The 20,444-nt window shown below is 35.5% G+C and overlaps 2 protein-coding genes across 2 annotated transcripts; one reads left to right on the top strand and one right to left on the bottom strand.

Annotated features, from left to right (window-relative positions):
- Positions 1–437: 437 nt before the first annotated feature.
- LOC112003878 (phospholipase A1-Igamma1, chloroplastic-like) lies at positions 438–2,241 on the bottom strand. The gene has a single exon (XM_065779940.1). It carries the CDS (start codon positions 2,106–2,108, stop codon positions 537–539), a length of 1,572 nt encoding a protein of 523 aa, XP_065636012.1. The 5' UTR covers positions 2,109–2,241; the 3' UTR covers positions 438–536.
- Positions 2,242–11,058: 8,817 nt separating this feature from the next.
- On the top strand, positions 11,059–11,889 carry LOC112011258 (probable protein phosphatase 2C 80). Its single transcript, XM_024043639.1, has one exon. It carries the CDS (start codon positions 11,059–11,061, stop codon positions 11,887–11,889), a length of 831 nt encoding a protein of 276 aa, XP_023899407.1.
- Positions 11,890–20,444: the final 8,555 nt, after the last annotated feature.

Raw genomic sequence — 20,444 nt, forward strand, 5'->3', positions numbered from 1 at the left:
CAAAGGAATGTTTGCTAATATTTTCATGTCAGCAGCCTCCATTATTGCATGCTTTCCAAAGCCTAATCAACAGTAATAACAGGTTGACTACTTGTTGAAAAATTTATAAAGGTGACAGCTGGCTGGCTTATGCCTGAGTTTAGAACATCAGAACCAATTGAGATTAGGCCAAAGCCTGACTACTATCTTCATTGTTCTCACGGTCAAATTTTTGGCTTAGTGAAATTGGGTCCTTTGGCTAATTTCAAGTCTATTGTGTCCATTCCAGCATTAGTGAATCATTTGTTAGATTCTGAAAAGTGCCTGTGGTATAAAAATGGTTTGCAGAACATGGTGACACACACAATGCCGATGGATTGAATAAACAAAGGATTTAGTTTGGAGTGCAATTTAGAATACAGTGTCACAAATCGATATCAATTCAAGTGCCCAACATCCTCAACGAAACTCAGAAGCTTAAAGCTCAAAACTGCTTGATATTACAATTTGAAACATCTATGTATCTACAATTTGAATACAGTGTTACAATTTAAAGCTTAATGCATTTCATTCTCAGATGCTACAGGTAATGGAGAAGGAATATCTTCGGGTTCCCTACTCGGTTTAACCCACCTTCCATGTTTGTTAAGCACAAGCCCCTTGTAAGGCAATTGATACCAAAACTTAGGGATCCTCAACTCCTCAATTAGCATATCTGTTGTCTTGTTCACCAATGCAACATCTCTCCGAGCATTCCACCTAAACTTGCGCCGCTCGCTAAGAAATCCATCTAAGAGATGGAGGTATATCTCCAAATTGTGGCTGCCTATCAAATCAGACTCACGCTTTAAATAAGGTGACATGAACATGTCAAGTTTCAACTGGCTTCCTACATGCCTATAAACCCAATTGAATTTTTTAGTAACAAAATTAAGCTTATGAAGAATATTGTTAAATATGAACCCTGGAAATTTTGGGACTATATCTTGCTTAACTACAATGCGTAGTGTTTTTACTCCCATTTCATCGAGCTTTTCCTTAAATGCCAAGTTCCCAACCCTTGGTGCTCCAAAAGAAATGACACTAATGGGAAGGCCAGGGATTGAAGTTGCAGCTTCATAAGCATTGAGGAGAGCCAAAGCACCACCAAGGCTATGCCCAGTGATGGTGAAGCTTATTTCTTCATCTTTTGCTTTATAGAACTTGATGAGTCTATTCACTTCTTCCATGACTTGCTCAGAAGCACTCGACTTGTTATACCTGGTGAACTCACTCTTTGATTTATAAATACTACGAAACCCATGTTGGACCTTTATTTTCCCATCCCCAATATGCTCAAGCATTGCCTTAAGATCAGTGAACCATTCAGTTGGAGCAATCGTACCTCGCCATGCCATGACTATGTCTCTTCTTCCACTCCTTTCTGATTCTTCATCGTTGCTAACCGCTACATAGCCCATCCAATTGGAATCTTTGCTCCATGTTTCACCTAGATGTGACCTCTCAAACCAACTCGGAACATCTACATGTGACATGGCGTAGATGTACTTGGTAACCTTGTAACCATGATTTGTTAGGCCTAATTCTTCGTAAAGCTTGTGCCGGTTGTATCTACAACTCCCACAAAACTCGGACAAAGGATCAAAGTCAAATCCGTCATAAGTAGCCTGCGCAAATTCTCCATATTTAATAATTTCTCGTCGAAGCCAAGGATGGAGAGGGTCAAGAAGACTGTCCCAATTGTGCAAACCATGAATTTCACGCCATTTTGTTGATATGTTTTCCTTTGGAGACTTGGTGGGAGTCATTAGATCACCCCAGTCTATAAAATCTGAAGCTGTGTATGGCAATTGGAGGAGGGATAATAGTGATTTTGTGACAACATGAGAAGCTTTTTTCTTTGTATGTGCTTGTTGAATTGGCTTAACAGCCTCCTCTGCTTGAACCCGGACTAGGGAGAGTTCTTTCATGCTTGATGCACAAGTTAGATGAAAACGATTCAGCTTCATAGTGGATGATGATGCCTTTTTGATGGCCTTCCAAGTTACACCAAACTTCAACTTCAATACCAATTTGGTTTCTTTTGCTCCTTTTTCTTTTCTGACTTGCCTCAATGGTGATACCTCCATGATGGTCTTAAGGGGGTTATGCAAGACAACTTGTAATATCAAATTAAGTATGAAGATTGAACTGAGCAAAAGAAAGAAAGAAAAAGATTGAAGGAGATTAATATCAGCTTGTGTTTTGTGTTTGAAAATCAATGTCAACTTATGTTGGGTGTGAATGAGACTTATACATACACAATGATAGTAGGTTGTAGTTCGCTAGAAGCCTTCGGTTTGAATTGTTGAAGCCTTCGGTTTGAATTGTTGAAGCTCACCCCTTTGACTGTGAAATGGTAGACCTGCTTGACTGTGAAATGGTAGTTGAGACTTGGACAGGTAGTTCAATCCTTGTCAAATTCGGCCAACTCTCCAAAGCAATGTTAAGACATATTCTTGGCAGTTCACAAAATTGCCGAACCAAATAAAGTGCCCCTTTGACTCCAACGCCAATATTGAGTTCATGTCATGGGAATTAATCCCACGTGACAATGAAATTCAAGCAACGTCAACATTATTAATAGACTGAATTCTTGGGGAAAAGAAAAGGTCATCCCTCTAACAATACTTGAGGACCCTTCTTTACTAGTGCAAACCCATACAAGAGCCATAGCAACTTCGTTACATAGTGAGGATGACAATCTTCACATAGTCCTTTATACAAGCATCCACTAACACGATCCACAATCAGCTCAAAAAACTAACCTATTTTGCGAAAATGAGAGCTTTACACATGCCATCAACATTGACTAACTCCCAAGTTAGATGGGACTCAAGCTGTATGGTTTATACAATAGGCAGCTAGAAATTGCTACTCCATAGGCCAAAATTGGGTTTTACCTCTTTCAGTCAATTTTTTCAGCAAAGTGTTCCATGTCTGAAACTATTTAAGAATACACTCCTACTTTGAAACTCAATTTTTAGAAAATCGAGTTTTAATGAAAAATTCGATTTACAGAAAATCGAGTTATTTTTCGAGTTATATGCAAATAACTTGATTTTCGACAAATTGAGTTTTTCATTGAAACTCAATTTTTAGAAAATCGAGTTTAAAACAGGAGCATATCCCTAAATAGTTTCAGATAGTGGGCATTTTGCTGGAAAGGTTTGCTGAAAGGGGTATATCCCCATTTTGGCCCCCCTCCATATCTCGAAAAAAAAAAAAAAAAAAAAAAAAAATGGGTAGCATTAGGAAGTCGAGCGGGGAGCTTGTAGTCCTTTTGTACGAACTTCAATTCTTTCATAGTGAATTCAGGTTAGCCTTGAGGATCGGTGGGTCAAATCCTCCCCAGGTTTTTACCGTGTGGTTTCCTGGGTGATCATATCTTGTGTTATTTATTTTCCGCTGCTTTATATTCTTGATATGATTGTTTGGATTGTTTTAACCTAGAATTGCTTAATTTGACTAAGTAACAACTTGGCTAATTAATCTAGGCTACGCAATCTGTGTGTTTAAGGGGTCTAAATTTCCAACAAATATGTCTTTCTTTTTTTGGTGGCTACGAATTATCATTGATTCATGACGTACACAATAAAGATCAATATTAATTAGTTTGCACCTTTTATAGTTGTCAATTGAAAACTTATGTTTCAATTTATCAATGTGATAGGATGATGAGCATGTATCTAGTTCTGAAAAAATTGTTAATTATACTTAATTTAGCTATGAATGAATGTCGGTGCAATTCTTGAGTAATTCTTATATTATTAAATTATTATTTATTGGCCTATGCATGATTAGTTATTCATTAAAAAAAAAAGTAATATTAAAAGATGTGACAATATGAAGCCAACCATCTCAGTCCCGTCAAGCTCACCTAGATGGGATAGTAAAAAAAAAAAAATGAAATACTAAAAGAAAATTTGAAAATACTAAAAGATGTATGTGTTTATAGGACTCAATGTTAACTATGCTAGTTATTTTTGAAATTGCATAATTATATATGTTTTAGTAACCATTATTGTTTTTAGTTATGATTAATATGATGCTTTATATGGAGTGGATAAACTGTCAGTTGATAAATTTTGGATGCATCATTCTACTAAATTGTGCAGAGTATATTAATGGGGTTGAAAATTTTCTTAAGTATGCATTTAAATATTCAATAAATAAAGATATGAAAACCAATTATTTGTGTGTTGATTGTTGTAACAAGTATCGTTGGATTGGGGATGAGGTCTAGTATCATTTTTTACTAGTGGATCATGTCTTTAACACAATTGTATTGGAAATATACATATTTATATTATACTTTCATAATATTAATACTAACTATTAGTAGTTAGACGTGGCAGGGAAGGTAAAAGTAAAGCCAGAATCGTCACACCAAAAACTGCTTGTAAGATTACAATTCTTTTTCACCAAAAATTGAATGGAGCTTGGATGAGTTTCACTGAATACCCAAGATCTGTTCTTGAAACTCTATATGCTTGCTATATAGCTCAACATTTTAAGCCTAAGCAACTAGACAAGGAAGTGAAGAAGGCATTTGTGGAATATGTGAAACACCACTATTTTGATTGGATGTTTCACATTAAAAATCCTATTTTTAAGAAGTACACAAAGAAAGAAGATCGTGACAAGAATGGTCATTCCTTCATTCCTACATCCTTTTGGAAAATGATGGTGGATAAATGGATGGATGAAGAATGGGAGGTGAGTATAAATGACATACATGTCATAAATTCTCTCTATCTCTCATGCACTCTCTCTAACCATTATTTGTGGTTTACATTTTTCACAATTGTTATATTATTTTAATTTATATTTAATTTTGATAGTGGTTTAAATAATCAAATTAAGTTGTTATTATTGTTAAATTAAAAAAAAAAAAAAAAAGTTATTACTGTTGTTTATGGTATATTATATGATTATATTTGATATAGTAATATGTGTACTTATTTATTGAAGCATTGATACAAATATAAATTCACTTTAATTGTTTCATTTTAACTAATGTTTAATGCTTTTTTTTGTTTTTTGTTAAAGGACTAGCAGAGATGAAGAGGACAACTCAAACAATAACATAGAGGTCGAAAACAACTTGGAGGGTGACTTAGAGGAAAACTAATATAGATCTTGTCATAATTCTAGTTGTTTAAGTTTAAAACAATATTTTTATGTCATGGTTTAATTTCAGGATTTCTTTGTATATTCTATATTTTAAAGTTTGAACTTATAGGAATTTTTATGTTTTGATGGATCAATTTTAATAATCATTATACTATTATAACAGGAAAATTAAACAAAAATGATATAAAATAACTTAAAAATAAATAAATAATAAAATATTTAAAATATTATATAAAATATTACCACTGATGAGATAAAAATTTGGTTATAAATAACTTTATAGAGACGACAAAGTCCCTCGTAATTTATAAAATAGCGACCCCACTTAACCCCTTGCAAGAATATTTTAAGCGACAACTTAACGTTGTCACTATTATTTCTAATTAATTGAAAGGGGTTAAAAGCCCTCACAAATAAATTTTAACGACGACACTATTCGTTTCTAAAAAGTATTTCATCAATTTGAAATTCGTAAATAATTAATTGCGAGGGTATGAAGGTTCTTACAAATAGTTGTTAACGATGATTGCTTTCCTTCACTAAAAATAAGTCGTTGACTTTTCTCATCGTTTGGTAATATATTTGTGAGGGTGGATTTGTTCAATAATGATGGTGGATTCCACTCGTAAATTATCTATTTGCGAAAGCATGGTCACAAAATCTCTTTTAGCAACAAGAGCAAATACAACGGCCTTCGAGGGCCATATGGCCTCGCTAATAACCTTTTGCGATGATATTTGAATTTTTGTGAGGGCATTTTACCCTTGCTAGTGGCCTCTTTTCTTGTAATGCTCGTCGAAGCATGTCCTCAGTTCATTGATTTTCTCCTTAATCATCTTGTATATATCTTCCATACTCTTACCGCTACCCTTAATGAATTCATTTGTCAATAGTAGCTTGTAATCCTATCCTAGCTGGTAATTTGGATTAACGTGGTGGATTGGACCAAGTGATACCAACTTTGGCTCATAAGAGTCATGGAAATCGTTGTGAACTCGTTGCAAGAAGGCATACTTTAATGCAGTAAAATTCAAAAAAAAATGAATATTGAAAAAATTGAACTTGGGAAGACTTTCAATCTTCACTCCAATTTCATGTATGCCTAAGATGTGTAGTTTCTCAATTAGTTGTATACATACTTGTTCAAGAGAATAAGAGAGTGACTTAATAAAATCTGTCTGTTTCTCTTTTAATCATATATATACATTTTACTGCACTTGCAGTTACTTTATTTAATAACTCTTATTAAATAAAAAACTGATTATCTAATTGGGTTAGCCTTTTAAACCAGTCCAATTAGGTTTTAGTGTGTGGCTTGGGCTGTAACCAAAAGGGACAAATAAAGTTCTAGCTCCAATGGGTTTTGAGCTTATTTGTCAACTCTTAACAAGTCCAAAGTTACCATTAATTATATTTAACACTACTTTATAATTATAATTTTACTCTAATCCTGATTAATAAATTATATCCTAAAACTTTATTATGTAAACATTTAACCCATTCATGAAAATATTCGAAGTAATACAATGTCCAAATATTCATGTTACCATTATTTTAGATAACAAAACAACTTTATTACTTGTAACATAATGTCATACATAGCATTATACATTAGAATTTTAAGTCACTAATCCTAACAGTTCAAACGACATATTCATTGAAAAAATTGTCCGAATGATTTATTCATTGTATATGCACTGCACGGCATTATCTATAGTTTATCCTTCTTATTTATTACTAAAGTTAATTGAATTTTAGATAATGCATACCATGGTAGAAAAATATTGATGGTATGTTTTGCAGGAAGCTTGTTCATTATCAATAGCATTTACGTCTTTCTAAAAAAAAAAAATGTCTAAACCATGATGTTGTGGAGTTTTCGTAATTAATATTGGGAGTTTTATTCATGGATTTGATGCAGTTACATTCATTTATTTTTCATATTACACTTTCAAATGGACAATTTCCCTTTTTTGTCTTTTTTAAAATTAAAATTATCATATTGAGAAATTTTAATATTTTATTGATCTAGTGCAACTACAATTCATATGGTTTTGATTATACAAGCAATGACTTTGCTAATTCTATAACGAAGATGACTCCAAAGATTGCCCAATATTCTTAGAATGATGGTCATGTTATTAGTCTTTTTGCTCCAAAGAAACACACACAAATGAAAATACATACAATCGCACACCCAAACATTAAAAAAAAAAAAAAAAAAACATAAACATAACTAGTAACATATATATACACAAACTAACACACTATAATCAATAACAATTAATTTATAAGAACAAAAAATTGAATAAATAAATACACACATTAATAAATTAAATTTAAATGTTCATATACAAAAATTTAACGAAGTAAAAAATTGAATTAGTTTTGAAACGTAATTTTATCCTTATTTTATTTTCAATATGTTGTCTGTGATTTAAAATACTACTACTTATTTACTCCTTTGCACAAACTTATTAACATAATTGTTCAAAGTGTATCGATGTGAGAGGTTAATGTTTTAGCTCACAAAAACCTATAACTGTAAAGGAAAAAAAGTAAATATAAAAAAAGGAAATTAGGACAAAGGCATGCAATGAGAAAAAGATAAAGTAAAGGGACTAATAAAATAGTATAAACTATTGGAAAACTATTTGCATCTCACACAAATCATGTGCAGCATAAAAGAAAAACCAACATCTACTTTTATTATGCTTGAACACATGCACTTTTGAATTTTCTAATTAGGATTTATAGAGTCATACCTTTTGTGCATCTACTTTGCATCTACTTTGAAAAAACTCACCAAGAACAAACTCATCAAGCACACTTGATTCCTTGAAACATCTAAAGTCCTAGAAATTAACTTAATTTTGAAATTTCATTGATCTTCGCTTCAATGACCACATAATTTTCTGTAAGAGTGGATTCTCTTCCTTGACTTCAAAACCCTAGTTGTGTGCACCATGGAGAGTTGAAAAATATGATATTTCTTCTCTTTTTCAGTCGTGTAGCCCAAGAGGGTGAGAGAGAACTTTTCTCACTAAAACTTGTAGTGCAAAGACTTAGGTTTTCATTAAATGACTAATCTTTTTTTATTTTTTTAACACATAATGGATTAGCTAATTGGCCAGCTTATGTGGGCTTTTTAGAGCGTGGCGTGAAGTGGGACCGAAGGGAAATAAAAAAACTAGTTCCAATGGGTCTTGCAAATCCTATCATTTATATATTTCCCTATAAAGTTTTGGTGGCACTCTAAGTTTCTATATGATTATTTAATCATCCCAAAACTTTATTAAATAGAAGTTAATGCGGGGATTCAAAAGGCAAAAAAAAATCTCAAGTGGTGTGGGGTGAGAGAGAACCAAATCTAAGCTAAGTCCCACATCACCTAGTTAAGGGGAGGTCTTGTGCCATATACGGAGACCTTGGACTCTAACTGGTATGAGCCTTTTAAAACCATGACGGACAACCCAAAGTGGACAATATCATGTCAATGATGAGCTAGGGTGTGATAGTTAAACTTTCCATGAAATCATCCATAGTGAAATAAAGTTAATGGTTACTATCACTTTATAAATCCCTTCATCTTAAGTTATTGAATCCTTAGTTTAATCTCTTGATTATTTTTATATCCTTATTAAGTCTAACTCTATTGAATATAAATTATAGTAACTCCTTACTAAAATGTTTAGACATAATATTCTAAGTAATCAATTCCAATTATCTTTTACAAGGGGATGTTTCGTGTCTCTTTTTTCAAGATTATGAATTTCCTCTTGAGGAATAATGCTTCCAACACACTACATGTGATTATCCAATATACTAAGGTATTAACTAAACAAGATCTCACTCCAAAATAGAAGTAGTGAGATTTATTTGTTCAAGTAACAGTAACTAGTAGAACAAAAAATCTCATAGTAGCCCAATTCAATGTATCCCCAACACTTGAGACACATCAACATATCAATCAAAAGTCTCTAATTCCACGATCAAGATAAATTATCATAATTGACATGCTACAGTATTTGTAGATGGAATGCCTAAATTTCACAGACTATGAACTAATATTTATGAGTTTACAAATAACTTTTGATATTCTATATGTGAACATCATTCTCATACCTAAATCACACATAATGCATCTTATGAACTACGTGTAATGTCCAATAACTAATGCAAAAATAGTCTCAAAAAATAAAAAACTTTCTTAAGTCCTCACATAAAAGTCATTATAATGGACTAAAAATTCAGAAATAAGGCCATACAAAATTTTCCCAAAATAATTGAAATTGTAATGCTTTTAGATTCACATGAAATGACTTCATTTACTTGTGCAGCAAGGTCGAGAAAAGTCATTATTGAGTCAATTTTAAGAGTGATTCTAGGAAGATGATTAGGAAATCATTTGAGAAACTACATTGAATATGCCTCTCTCGATTGCATCTTGAAAGTCATTTCATTGCCCAACATTCTCAAGGTGATGGTTTCACATGTGTGCTTTCTACTTGTAGTTTAAAAGAAAGAATAGCACCACACATGTGCACACACACATATGGGCAAAACTTAGATAAAATACCAAATTAGCTATTGTTCCTTAGGTATTCGTTTTAAAATTCAATCACATGTCTACTTAAACAAAACACAAAATGCGTTAACATTGTATGTTTTTTCTTCTTCTTCTTCTTTTTTCTATGTATGAGTTTGTCTCTCTAACATTCCTTCCATAAGAGTCTACATGATATATATATATATATATATAACCAAAACCGTAGGTTTTTTCTACTTCCTCTCTACACCTCCAAAAATGACATTTTCGTGGACTTTTAAGCTTGCTCTTATGTTTTTTCCTGTTTAGGTCCAACATAAACTCTCTCTCTCTTTTCTTTTTTTATTTTAATTTTTTTATATTATAAAATTCAAGCATAATCAATATTTAGCATATATAATTCCACAAAATGTATTAAATGAAAGTTTGAAAACATAGTTAAACAGTAATCCATTAATCTTTAGCATATATAATAGTCACAAAAATCGTAAAGATTTCTAATAATTAAGAGACTAAGGGGCTGTTTGGTAATATTATTCTAGTAAAATTGTTTGTATTTTTGAAAATATATTTGGGTAAAAAAGTGCGTAAAAATACATGTAATATTATTTAAAAACTGAAAATATGTGTTTAAACACATGTATCAAACAGACTCTAAAACTCTTATTTGACAACATACAACAAGAAGACGTTATCAGAAAACAAAGAGGAAAGTACTTGAGTAAGAGAAAAACAGAGATTCAGACCACAAGAAAAAAGAAATTAATTTGAGTGTAGTACAAAAAGTTTATGAAAACACACTTTGTCACACCACGTTACTACAAACTTGTAATATGACCGTTGGAGAGTATTGGATCCGTAGCATTCCCATTTAAGTGCGGTGACCCACCGACTCTATTTTCTCTACTTTAATTGGAGTTTCTTTGTTTTTGACTTTATAGTTTATATTGCGAGGTAAAAAAAACAAAAAACAAAATAAAAACAAAAGGTTTTGATAAATTTTTTTTTTTTTAAATCCTAAATTGATTTGAAGATTTCAGAATCCCAACAGAGAGTCCATGAAAATACAAATCTCAAAACGTCATATAAATAAAAGAATGAACAATCTAACCGGTCCAATTAAAAACACATTAACATTATCTATTTATATTTTTTGGCTAAATATTAGGAACTTTATCTAAATATCAGGAACACTTATTCCGACTAAAACTAGTAGAGAGGAGCAACAATTTATAATATCTTCTAACTCTTATGTCTATATAATTTTAACTCAAACCCTACCTTTTATTTCTACCTCCTCTACAACTCCAAAATTTCTAGTAGTTTTTTTTTTTTTTTCTCTATTTGGATCCAACATGATCTTCAAGAAGGAACGCGTTGATGGAAAAGTGGTGTTAATTCCTGTGCTGCAGGAACGAGGAAGAGGATGCATGAGGATGAGTTTTGGTTCGCACTATACCCCTAAGGACAAAGCAGGAAATCCTCAATCTCAAGGCGACGACGCGCACTTTATCTTTGCGGAGAAGAACACTATTGGCGTGGCTGACGGTGTTGGCGGTTGGGCTAGATATGGCGTAGACGCTGGAAAATACGCACGCCAACTGATTTCGAATGTTGTGACCGCAGTCCAAAGGCAACAACCACCACTCAATCGTATCGTGGACCTAAGACAAGCTTTGGAGGAAGGTTTCTTGAATACCAAGGCTATGGGTTCATCCACGGCTTGTATTGTGACTTTCAAGGATTATTATTTACGTGCTATCAACGTGGGAAACAGTGGGTTTATGATTTTCAGGAACAGTAAATGTGTGTATAAATCGCTGATACAACAATATGGTTTTAACTATCCGTACCAGTTGGGAAATAGCATGACATGTGATAAGCCATGTTCAGCTATTGTAACAACAGTGGAACGTTTATTACCTGGAGACATTATAGTTCTTGGTACTGGTGGGCTTCTAGACAATATGTTCACTGCAGAAATCGAAGATATTATCAGTAAGGGAAGTTTGGAAGGTGTAAACACAGAGAAGTTGGCTTCCACTATTGCACACTTGGCATTGTTCAATTCTATGGATGAAAATGTCGATAGCCCATTTGCACAAGCTGCTCGGCTGGCTGGACTGAAGCACAACGGAGGAAAGAGAGATGATATTACGGTTATTGTTGGCCAAGTTATTGCATAGATTGAGTTTAGGTGTGTTATTCATCCAAAAAATCAAAAAAAGTTTAGATCTTCTGTTTTGTTTTAGTACTGTTCTTATTTGTAAAGAAAATGTTCTGCATTGAAACAGTGCTGAGCCTTTTGGCTCTTAGCTCAGCTTTGTATTGTGTTTTTTGATCATCAATAATATTTCTTATTCATTACTGTTAATGTATTTTAGGTTATGGGCTTTAGGCCCAGATGGTTTACTTGTATAGCACTTGTACTTGTACTACACTTTACTTGTACTGCACACATATACTTACTTGTACCGCACACATATGTCTCCTATATAAAAAGGCATCACATGTATATTTCTTGATTATGAAATACAATACTACGATTCAGTATTTCTAACATGGTATCAGAGCTACTTTCTTGTGGCCATGGTTTTCTGTTCTTGCGGTATATTTAAGAGCAATCTTTGTCTTCCTCGGTGTTTTTTCGCTGTGTTCATCTTCTTTGGCTTTCTGCTGCTGCCGTCAAAAATCTCCAGTATAGTCATGCCACTGTTAAAAGTCGCATCAACACTGCAAGACCATTGCCTTCCTCAAACTACCGTCACAGAGCCAAACTTCATTCAAGGGATCTTCTCAACCTTATCAAATCTCAAGATTTCATCAAGCTTCCATCTTAAGTTTGAGAGGGGGTGTTAGAGATAGATTAGCCCATTAACATAGGCCCAAACCTAATTCTACTTTGTGTGCAAGCCAAGTCTCCTACTTGTACTAGAAGTCTATTAGTCTAGGGTTTAGTCTACTATATATACCCATGTTATGGTTCATTATAACACAGGATTTGTACTACACTATAATATATTATTGATGTAGCCCTTTAGGGTTTCCTCCGTGGATGTAGGCCGTTAGGCTGAACCACATAATCTTCGTGTGTTATTGTGTTCTATACTTTATGCTTTCGCTTCCGCATCCATACTAGCATATTCAACATGGTGTATCAATGCTAATATTTAACATGGTATCAGAGCCACTGCTCTAATCCTTTGGTGTGTTGCTCTTAAGCAGTCTTGTCTTCTTGGGTGTCATCTGCAGCCGTTGTTGTGAGCAGCACCACTGCCCCCACCACGACTCCAATACATCAAAAACCACTGCCTTGCCGCCACCATCGCTTCCGCCTCTCCGATCAGACCACAGATTGTACCATCGGAAAGAAATATCTCCGATCTACTTTTCTGTGAAATTTCATCGTCATCGGACCAAACACGCGCCTCCACGCGCCACTACAATTCTCGGCGTCCCTGCCACGCGCCTCCAAGAACCTTCACGCGCCCCCACGCGCTCCCACGCGCCGGCCACTCTCCTCCACGCGCCACCACGCGCCTGCACGCGCCGGACACACGCTCCACGGTCTGCTGACGTCAGCCCTAGTGACGTCATCAGCGCTTACGTCAGCACACGTCAGCTTGCTTACGTCATCGTTCCAGACCAATTGACTGGGTTGACTTTGACCGCGTTGACTTTGACCGTTGACTTTTTGCCATAGTTGACTTTTGCAGTTCAGGTTCTCCTTACTCAGTTTTTCGCGTAGATTTCATTTTTGCAGTCTGTTTTTGCATATTGTGTTTCTAAATGGATAAAAAGGATGTTTTTCTTCCTCGCCCCATCAATACTGTATTGGAGGGGAACAAGAATTACTTATCTTGGTCTCAAGCTATGCGCAGTTTTCTTAAGGGTCGCATGATCTGGCATTACTGTACTGGTTCAATTACCATTCCTGTTAAGGGAGCAAGTGAAGAAGATGCTGCCTTCCTTGGTCGCATGATTGAATGGGATAGTCACAACCATATGATCCTCACATGGATTCAGAACACTTCCATTCCCTCCATCTCCAATCTGTTGGGCAGCTTTGATGATGCAAAATCAGCATGGGATATGTTGGCCAAAAGGTACTCCACTACTCACGGATCCATGAAATATCAGGCTGTTCGTATGGCTGGTAATGCATCTCTTTCCACTGCTCTCTCAGTTCTGCTCGGTAAGTCTCAAACTTGGCTTTTTGATTCTGCCTGTTGCAATCATATGACACCCCCTCTCAGTATTAGCAACAGCAGCAGTAGATTTGTTGCGACGGTAACAAGTCTCAATGGTGTGGCCAGGACGCTTGCAATAATTGCAGAACTTCTTGTTGGCCTGCTTCTGCTCCGCCTGAAGATCCTCCACAAGACATTCCACCTCGCCACTCAACCCGGGTAAGATCCATTCCTGCACATTTACTTGACTATCATTGTTACACTGCCCTTGCTACACTCCATGAGCCTCAAACCTATCGTGAGGCCTCTACTGACCCTTTATGGCAGATTGCAATGAAAGAGGAAATTGATGCATTAACCAAAAACCATACTTGGGATCTGGTTACTCTCCCTCCTAGTCAGTCTGTGGTTGGTTGTAAGTGGATCTATAAGATCAAGACTCGCTCTGATGGGTCCATCGAGCGCTATAAGGCTCGTCTTGTTGCAAAAGGTTTTACACAGGAGTATGGGATTGATTATGAAGAGACTTTTGCTCCAGTTGCCCGTATCTCCTCTGTTCGTGCCCTCTTAGCTGTTGCTGCTGCTAGTAAATGGGACCTTTTTCATATGGATGTTAAAAATGCCTTCCTTAATGGGGATCTGCATGAAGAAGTCTATATGCAACCTCCTCCTGGTCTTTCTGTTGAAACAAACAAGGTTTGTCGCCTTCGACGTGCACTTTATGGCCTTAAACAAGCTCCACGAGCTTGGTTTGCCAAGTTCAGCTCCACCATCTTTCGCTTGGGTTACACTGCCAGTCCTTATGATTCTGCCTTATTTCTTCGTCGCAATGATAAAGGTACCATTTTACTCCTTCTATATGGGGATGATATGATCATAACTGGTGATGACCTCAGTGGCATTCAAGAACTCAAGGATTTTCTTAGTCAGCAGTTTGAGATGAAAGACCTTGGACATCTCAACTATTTCTTGGGCCTTGAGATCACTCGCTCTACAGATGGTCTTTATATTACTCAAGCCAAGTATGCATCTGACCTTTTATCTCGAGCTGGACTTACTGACAGCAAGACTGTTGACACTCCAGTTGAACTTAATGCGCATCTGACACCCTCGGGGGGAAACCATTGTCTAATCCCTCTCTTTACAGACGATTGGTTGGCAGCCTAGTTTATCTCACAGTTACTCGTCCGGACATTTCTTATGCTGTTCATCAGGTGAGCCAGTATCTGTCTGCTCCACGATCGACTCACTATGCTGCTGTTCTGCGCATTCTACGATACTTGAAGGGCACTATCTTTCATGGCCTTTTCTACTCAGCTCAGTCTCCTCTTGTACTTCGTGCATTCTCTGATGCTGATTGGGCAGGAGATCCCACTGATCGCAGGTCCACTACAGGTTATTGCTTTCTCCTTGGTTCTTCTTTGATTTCTTGGCGAAGTAAGAAACAAACTTTCGTGGCCCGCTCTAGTACTGAAGCAGAATATCATGCTCTTGCTGACACCACATCTGAGCTCCTTTGGCTACGATGGCTTCTTAAGGATTTGGGGGTGTCCACATCCTCTGCTACTCCCCTTTATTGTGACAACCAGAGTGCTATTCATATTGCTCACAATGACGTCTTTCATGAACGGACTAAACACATCGAGATTGATTGTCATTTTATCCGTTCTCATCTTGTCCATGGTGCTCTCAAGCTTTTCTCCGTCTCCTCCAAAGATCAACTTGCAGATATCTTCACCAAGGCACTTCCTAAGGGACGCACTCGTGATTTGGTTGACAACCTCAAGCTGGTCTCACATCCACCTTGAGTTTGAGGGGGGCTGTTAATGTATTTTAGGTTATGGGCTTTAGGCCCAGATGGTTTACTTGTATAGCACTTGTACTTGTACTACACTTTACTTGTACTGCACACATATACTTACTTGTACCGCACACATATGCCTCCTATATAAAAAGGCATCACATGTATATTTCTTGATTATGAAATACAATACTACGATTTAGTATTTCTAACAATTACAGTTTTAAATGAGATATTTTTGTAAGGCTTAATCCATAAAACGGTGGCTAACTTGAACTGTCTTTTGCCCTTTTTTTGAACTCGTTTGTTTGAGGTATATATTTGTTCCTTCAGAATTAGAGTTTGCTATATCATTGTACGCCTCTGTATTTTTCTAACACTGAAAATTGCTGCAATTCTATGAATGTAAGAATATTGTAAAATCACGTAAATTTTAGTATTGGTTTGGGTTGGGATGAATGGAAATTTGGAACTAGATCATATTGCCAGAGCTCGGTATTGTGTTGCATCTTTACCAAGACATTGTTAAATCATTTCCAATAATTAATAGATTAAGATTTTATTTGACAACAATTATTGAAAGAAAAAAATTTGCGGACGACAACAAAAATGTTAATAGAAAGCAAATGGGAAAACACTTGAGAGAGAGAGAGAGAGAGAGAGAGAGAGAGACCAAAACATCAAGAAGAAATTAATTTGAGTTTCTGAGTTTGTTAATGTAGAGACTCGAGACAACTATTCTCATTGCTTGTTCCATAATTTACAAAAAGGAAAATTCTGTTACTCTCTATCATTATATGCTTTGTTTATTATACTCTCTTTGAAATCATGTTTTGAAAACACACTTTTAGACAAAATTGTGAAATAATGAAATCATGTTTTAAAATAACAAATTCACAGTTTTAATTGAATTTTTTTTTGTGAAAGCATGATTTTAGCCCACATGGTAGTGCATAATAAATATGCAATAGTGAGTGTGATAAGCAATGTCTTTTGTAGAATTAGAAGTTATGATAGAACAAGAATGTATTGACTCCTTTGGTAACTTAATCAATTAATTAGCCAAGTGAATTAATTAGATTTAATTACATTCAATAAACGTGGTAGTACAAAAAAAATAACCAACTAAGTTAAATGCAACAGAAAATAAATTTGACACGGGTGATTTGAATATGAATGGGGAAAACCACCGAGACAAAATCTCACTGGGTGAATTTAAGGTCATTACTCTTGAGAAGCCACTATTATCAAAATAAGCGATTACAAGTAAAATGAATAGCAGTATTTAATATCAATCTACAGTTGAACTCTTACCTCAATACCCAATTAGACTTATAATATAAAGGCAATCTCTTTTTTCAATGCACGGCTCCCAGTACGCGACTAACCAATGATGCACGGATCCCAGTATATGATTAACACACCAACTTGAGGAAGATGTTGGCTGCAAAGTTCTTCAGTTCATCCAACAATGAAGATCAAGAAGCTCCTTGGTCACAAAACCCTAAATGCAAAGACGCAGTAGCTTCTATGGAGTATATGATGAACTAAGGCAAAATTTTCTCCGGTCACAATATGCGTGTATTATTACTTTGCATCAAGTTGCATCAAATCTAACGGCCCTTAAAATAATTCTTATATATGTCTAAGGTTGTGAGGAAAAAAAAAATCCTACACAAATACTCATGGATATGTGTGAAATTAGATTTGGAAATTCTAATTTCATAATTCTCAACAGATACAGCTGTTGTTGAGCTTCTGTCGAGCTTCAACATTAAATCTCGATAGATATGATTCTGTCAAGATATCTGTCGAGGTTTAATGAACAACACTTCTTCACTTGTATCTTGGACAGATTTGCATGGCTTCAATACTAAACTTGAACACTTGTTTTTTGAAGTACTAAACTCATCTGAGATCTATCCAATTATAAGTAAAATGTGTTTTATCAAAAGATTAGTCAATTTACATAACATATGTCTCTAACAATTCTCACAAATGTCCTAACAAGTTACATACCTCAATGTTGGAGAGTATGTGGATACTAAGCTTAGGTAGCAACTAGTTCCTATTAAATTTTGAAGTGAGTGCAGTGAGCACCTACTGACTCTTCTTTCAAGAATTGGCAATGGGGTTGGATCATGGGTTCCCCATTCCTATCCCATTTCTTCTTCGAGGCTAGAAAAACCCATACGAGATAGTAGTGATGCAGGTCAGGCTCAAGGGGGTCAGAGATATTTTACCAATCCTAATTAGATTGCTTTGACATTGAGGAGATAACAATTAAATATAAAGGAAAATGATGACAATGAGAGTATTGGGAGAGAAGTAAAACAAGTTTTTTGAAAATACTACTAGAGAATGTGTATGAAAAATAGTAAAACGTATGACACACACCATTTTGCACACGTCCATACAAATGGGTGAATTTGAACTAAAATTGTGATCGACTTGAAGACATTATTTCAAGTTGGAAATCAAAATCCATCCCCACCTTCTACGTTAGAAAATCCGTGATAGGTGGAACAGCATGGGAAGGTTTTTTCTTTTTTAATGGGAAGTGCGGATTGATTTTGCTATCAGTTTTTTTTTTTTTTTTTTTTTTAAAGATCAACTTGCAGATATCTTCACCAAGGCACTTCCTAAGGGACGCACTCGTGATTTGGTTGACAACCTCAAGCTGGTCTCACATCCACCTTGAGTTTGAGGGGGGCTGTTAATGTATTTTAGGTTATGGGCTTTAGGCCCAGATGGTTTACTTGTATAGCACTTGTACTTGTACTACACTTTACTTGTACTGCACACATATACTTACTTGTACCGCACACATATGCCTCCTATATAAAGGCATCACATGTATATTTCTTGATTATGAAATACAATACTACGATTCAGTATTTCTAACATATTGTATGTAAATATAGACATATAGTGACCATGCACTTCTCGTGTACTTGGAATAATAGTGAATTTTTGGAACAGGTTGCAAGCCAGATTATTGGTTTGCTTCATGAGGAAGCTCTTTTGGTTGGAATAAAGGTGAATTGAGATTTTTTATGCTTATCCTTTGAGCTGGAGCAGGGCGAAACACTTAGCCTGGTTGCACATGTGGACCCAGAAGATACTCGAGGATGCATTTCCTGGTGGTTGGTTATGGATGATAGTTTCAATGAGGAGAGAGAACTTCATATAGATATTTCTGATGCATCAGAATATAAGAAGTTTTTAGGCCATTTGTCCCTAGATGTGTTGTACTCAACACTGACGGATTTGGTGAGCTTGTGCTGTGGAGGTGGTAGCCTATGACCCTCCACATCTTTTTCTTGACATTCAAAAACTGGAGAAGCTCCTCCTCCTAGTGTGATGTAGAACAGACAGCACATGCCTTCCTCGAGCAGCAGGGGCGCAGGAAGTCACAACGCAAGATCACAAAGGGGTACCAGTAGGGGCCATCGGGGTAACAGTGTCGGAATTGCATGAAATTTGGCAGGTTGAAGGGAAACGACGTTCTGATCCAGATTCATGACAAATGCCATGAATGTCGCCAAAATTTAGGCGAATTCCTTCATTAAGGCCCCGATAACAGTGTTTTTGCTATTTATAGTAAAATTTGTTTTTCCTTAATAACTTTTAGTTTAAAAGTCAGAATAAGGTCCCGTCTGTTTTGGGACGACCCTTAAGGTCAGTAGTTTATGATTCTGCGCTTAACTCAATTTTGCCATTTTTGGTAAAATTCGGTAATTTTTTAGTTTAAAAGTCAGAATAAGGTCCCGTCTGTTTTGGGACGACCCTTAAGGTCAGTAGTTTATGATTCTGCGCTTAACTCAATTTTGCCATTTTTGGTAAAATTCGGTAATTTTGTCACCTAATCGCTTAATTAGTGCGAATTAGGGTTTTAAACGTTTTTGCTTAATATTTATATGTTTTGTAGCCGTCAGAGGCAAAATAGACTATTATCAATAAACACAGACTTTTGTCAAATTTTCTTCTGGTGGATTCCAGTTTTATCTCCTTGTGGATTCAGGGAAACCCCTCGTGGATTCGAGGTTTACTACCAGAAACTAACAGTTTAGTTTCTGTCCATCAAGAGAGCATCGTGTGTGCTTCTCTTCAGGCTTCCGCGACATCATAGTGGCTTCTTTAGGCGCCAGTTGTTGCTTGTAATGTAATTTCAGCTTTATTATTATTAATTTTTAGTTTAATTTCAGATTTGAAATCTCTATCAATTCAGAAGTTTTCGCATTCGATAGTCTACGAGTATTGAGTACCTTTAGAACCACAACAAATTTTACATTCATTTTTACAATTATTTTATGCGGTAAACTATGTTTGGTTGCTTATTACTTTCACATAGATTCATTACTACTTTTCTATTCAATTATAATCATTCAGGATAATTGTGATTTTGGAACTTTTCTTAGTTTACAAATCATTCATAATTTGGAAAAGGTCAGTGAAAATGCAAGAAATGAATGTCGCTGACAGTAGAGATTGATGTGATATTTCTGGAACAATTGTTTACAACAAAACTTGCCGGAAAGAATCTTAACAAAGAAACTTCATTCTTGGAAAAATATCAGGTCAGGTCAGGTCACTTTCATTTCAATTCAAATCAATTACAAATGCCAATGGAAAGCTAAATACGTGAGAAACGAAAATGACTTCACGATGAGGAAACTTACTATAGAAGACAATTCAAGAGATGAACATAATCGTGTAAGACGTGCTTAATAGTTGTTTAGCGCAGTCC

The sequence above is a fragment of the Quercus suber genome, unplaced genomic scaffold (assembly GCF_002906115.3).
Source record: "Quercus suber isolate HL8 unplaced genomic scaffold, Cork oak 2.0 scaffold_221, whole genome shotgun sequence".
Lineage (NCBI taxonomy): Eukaryota > Viridiplantae > Streptophyta > Magnoliopsida > Fagales > Fagaceae > Quercus > Quercus suber.

Bases quoted from the DNA above. Each gene is read 5' to 3' on its own strand.
- LOC112003878 (XM_065779940.1), bottom strand. From the start codon at position 2,108: ATGGAGGTATCACCATTGAGGCAAGTCAGAAAAGAAAAAGGAGCAAAA.
- LOC112011258 (XM_024043639.1), top strand. From the start codon at position 11,059: ATGATCTTCAAGAAGGAACGCGTTGATGGAAAAGTGGTGTTAATTCCT.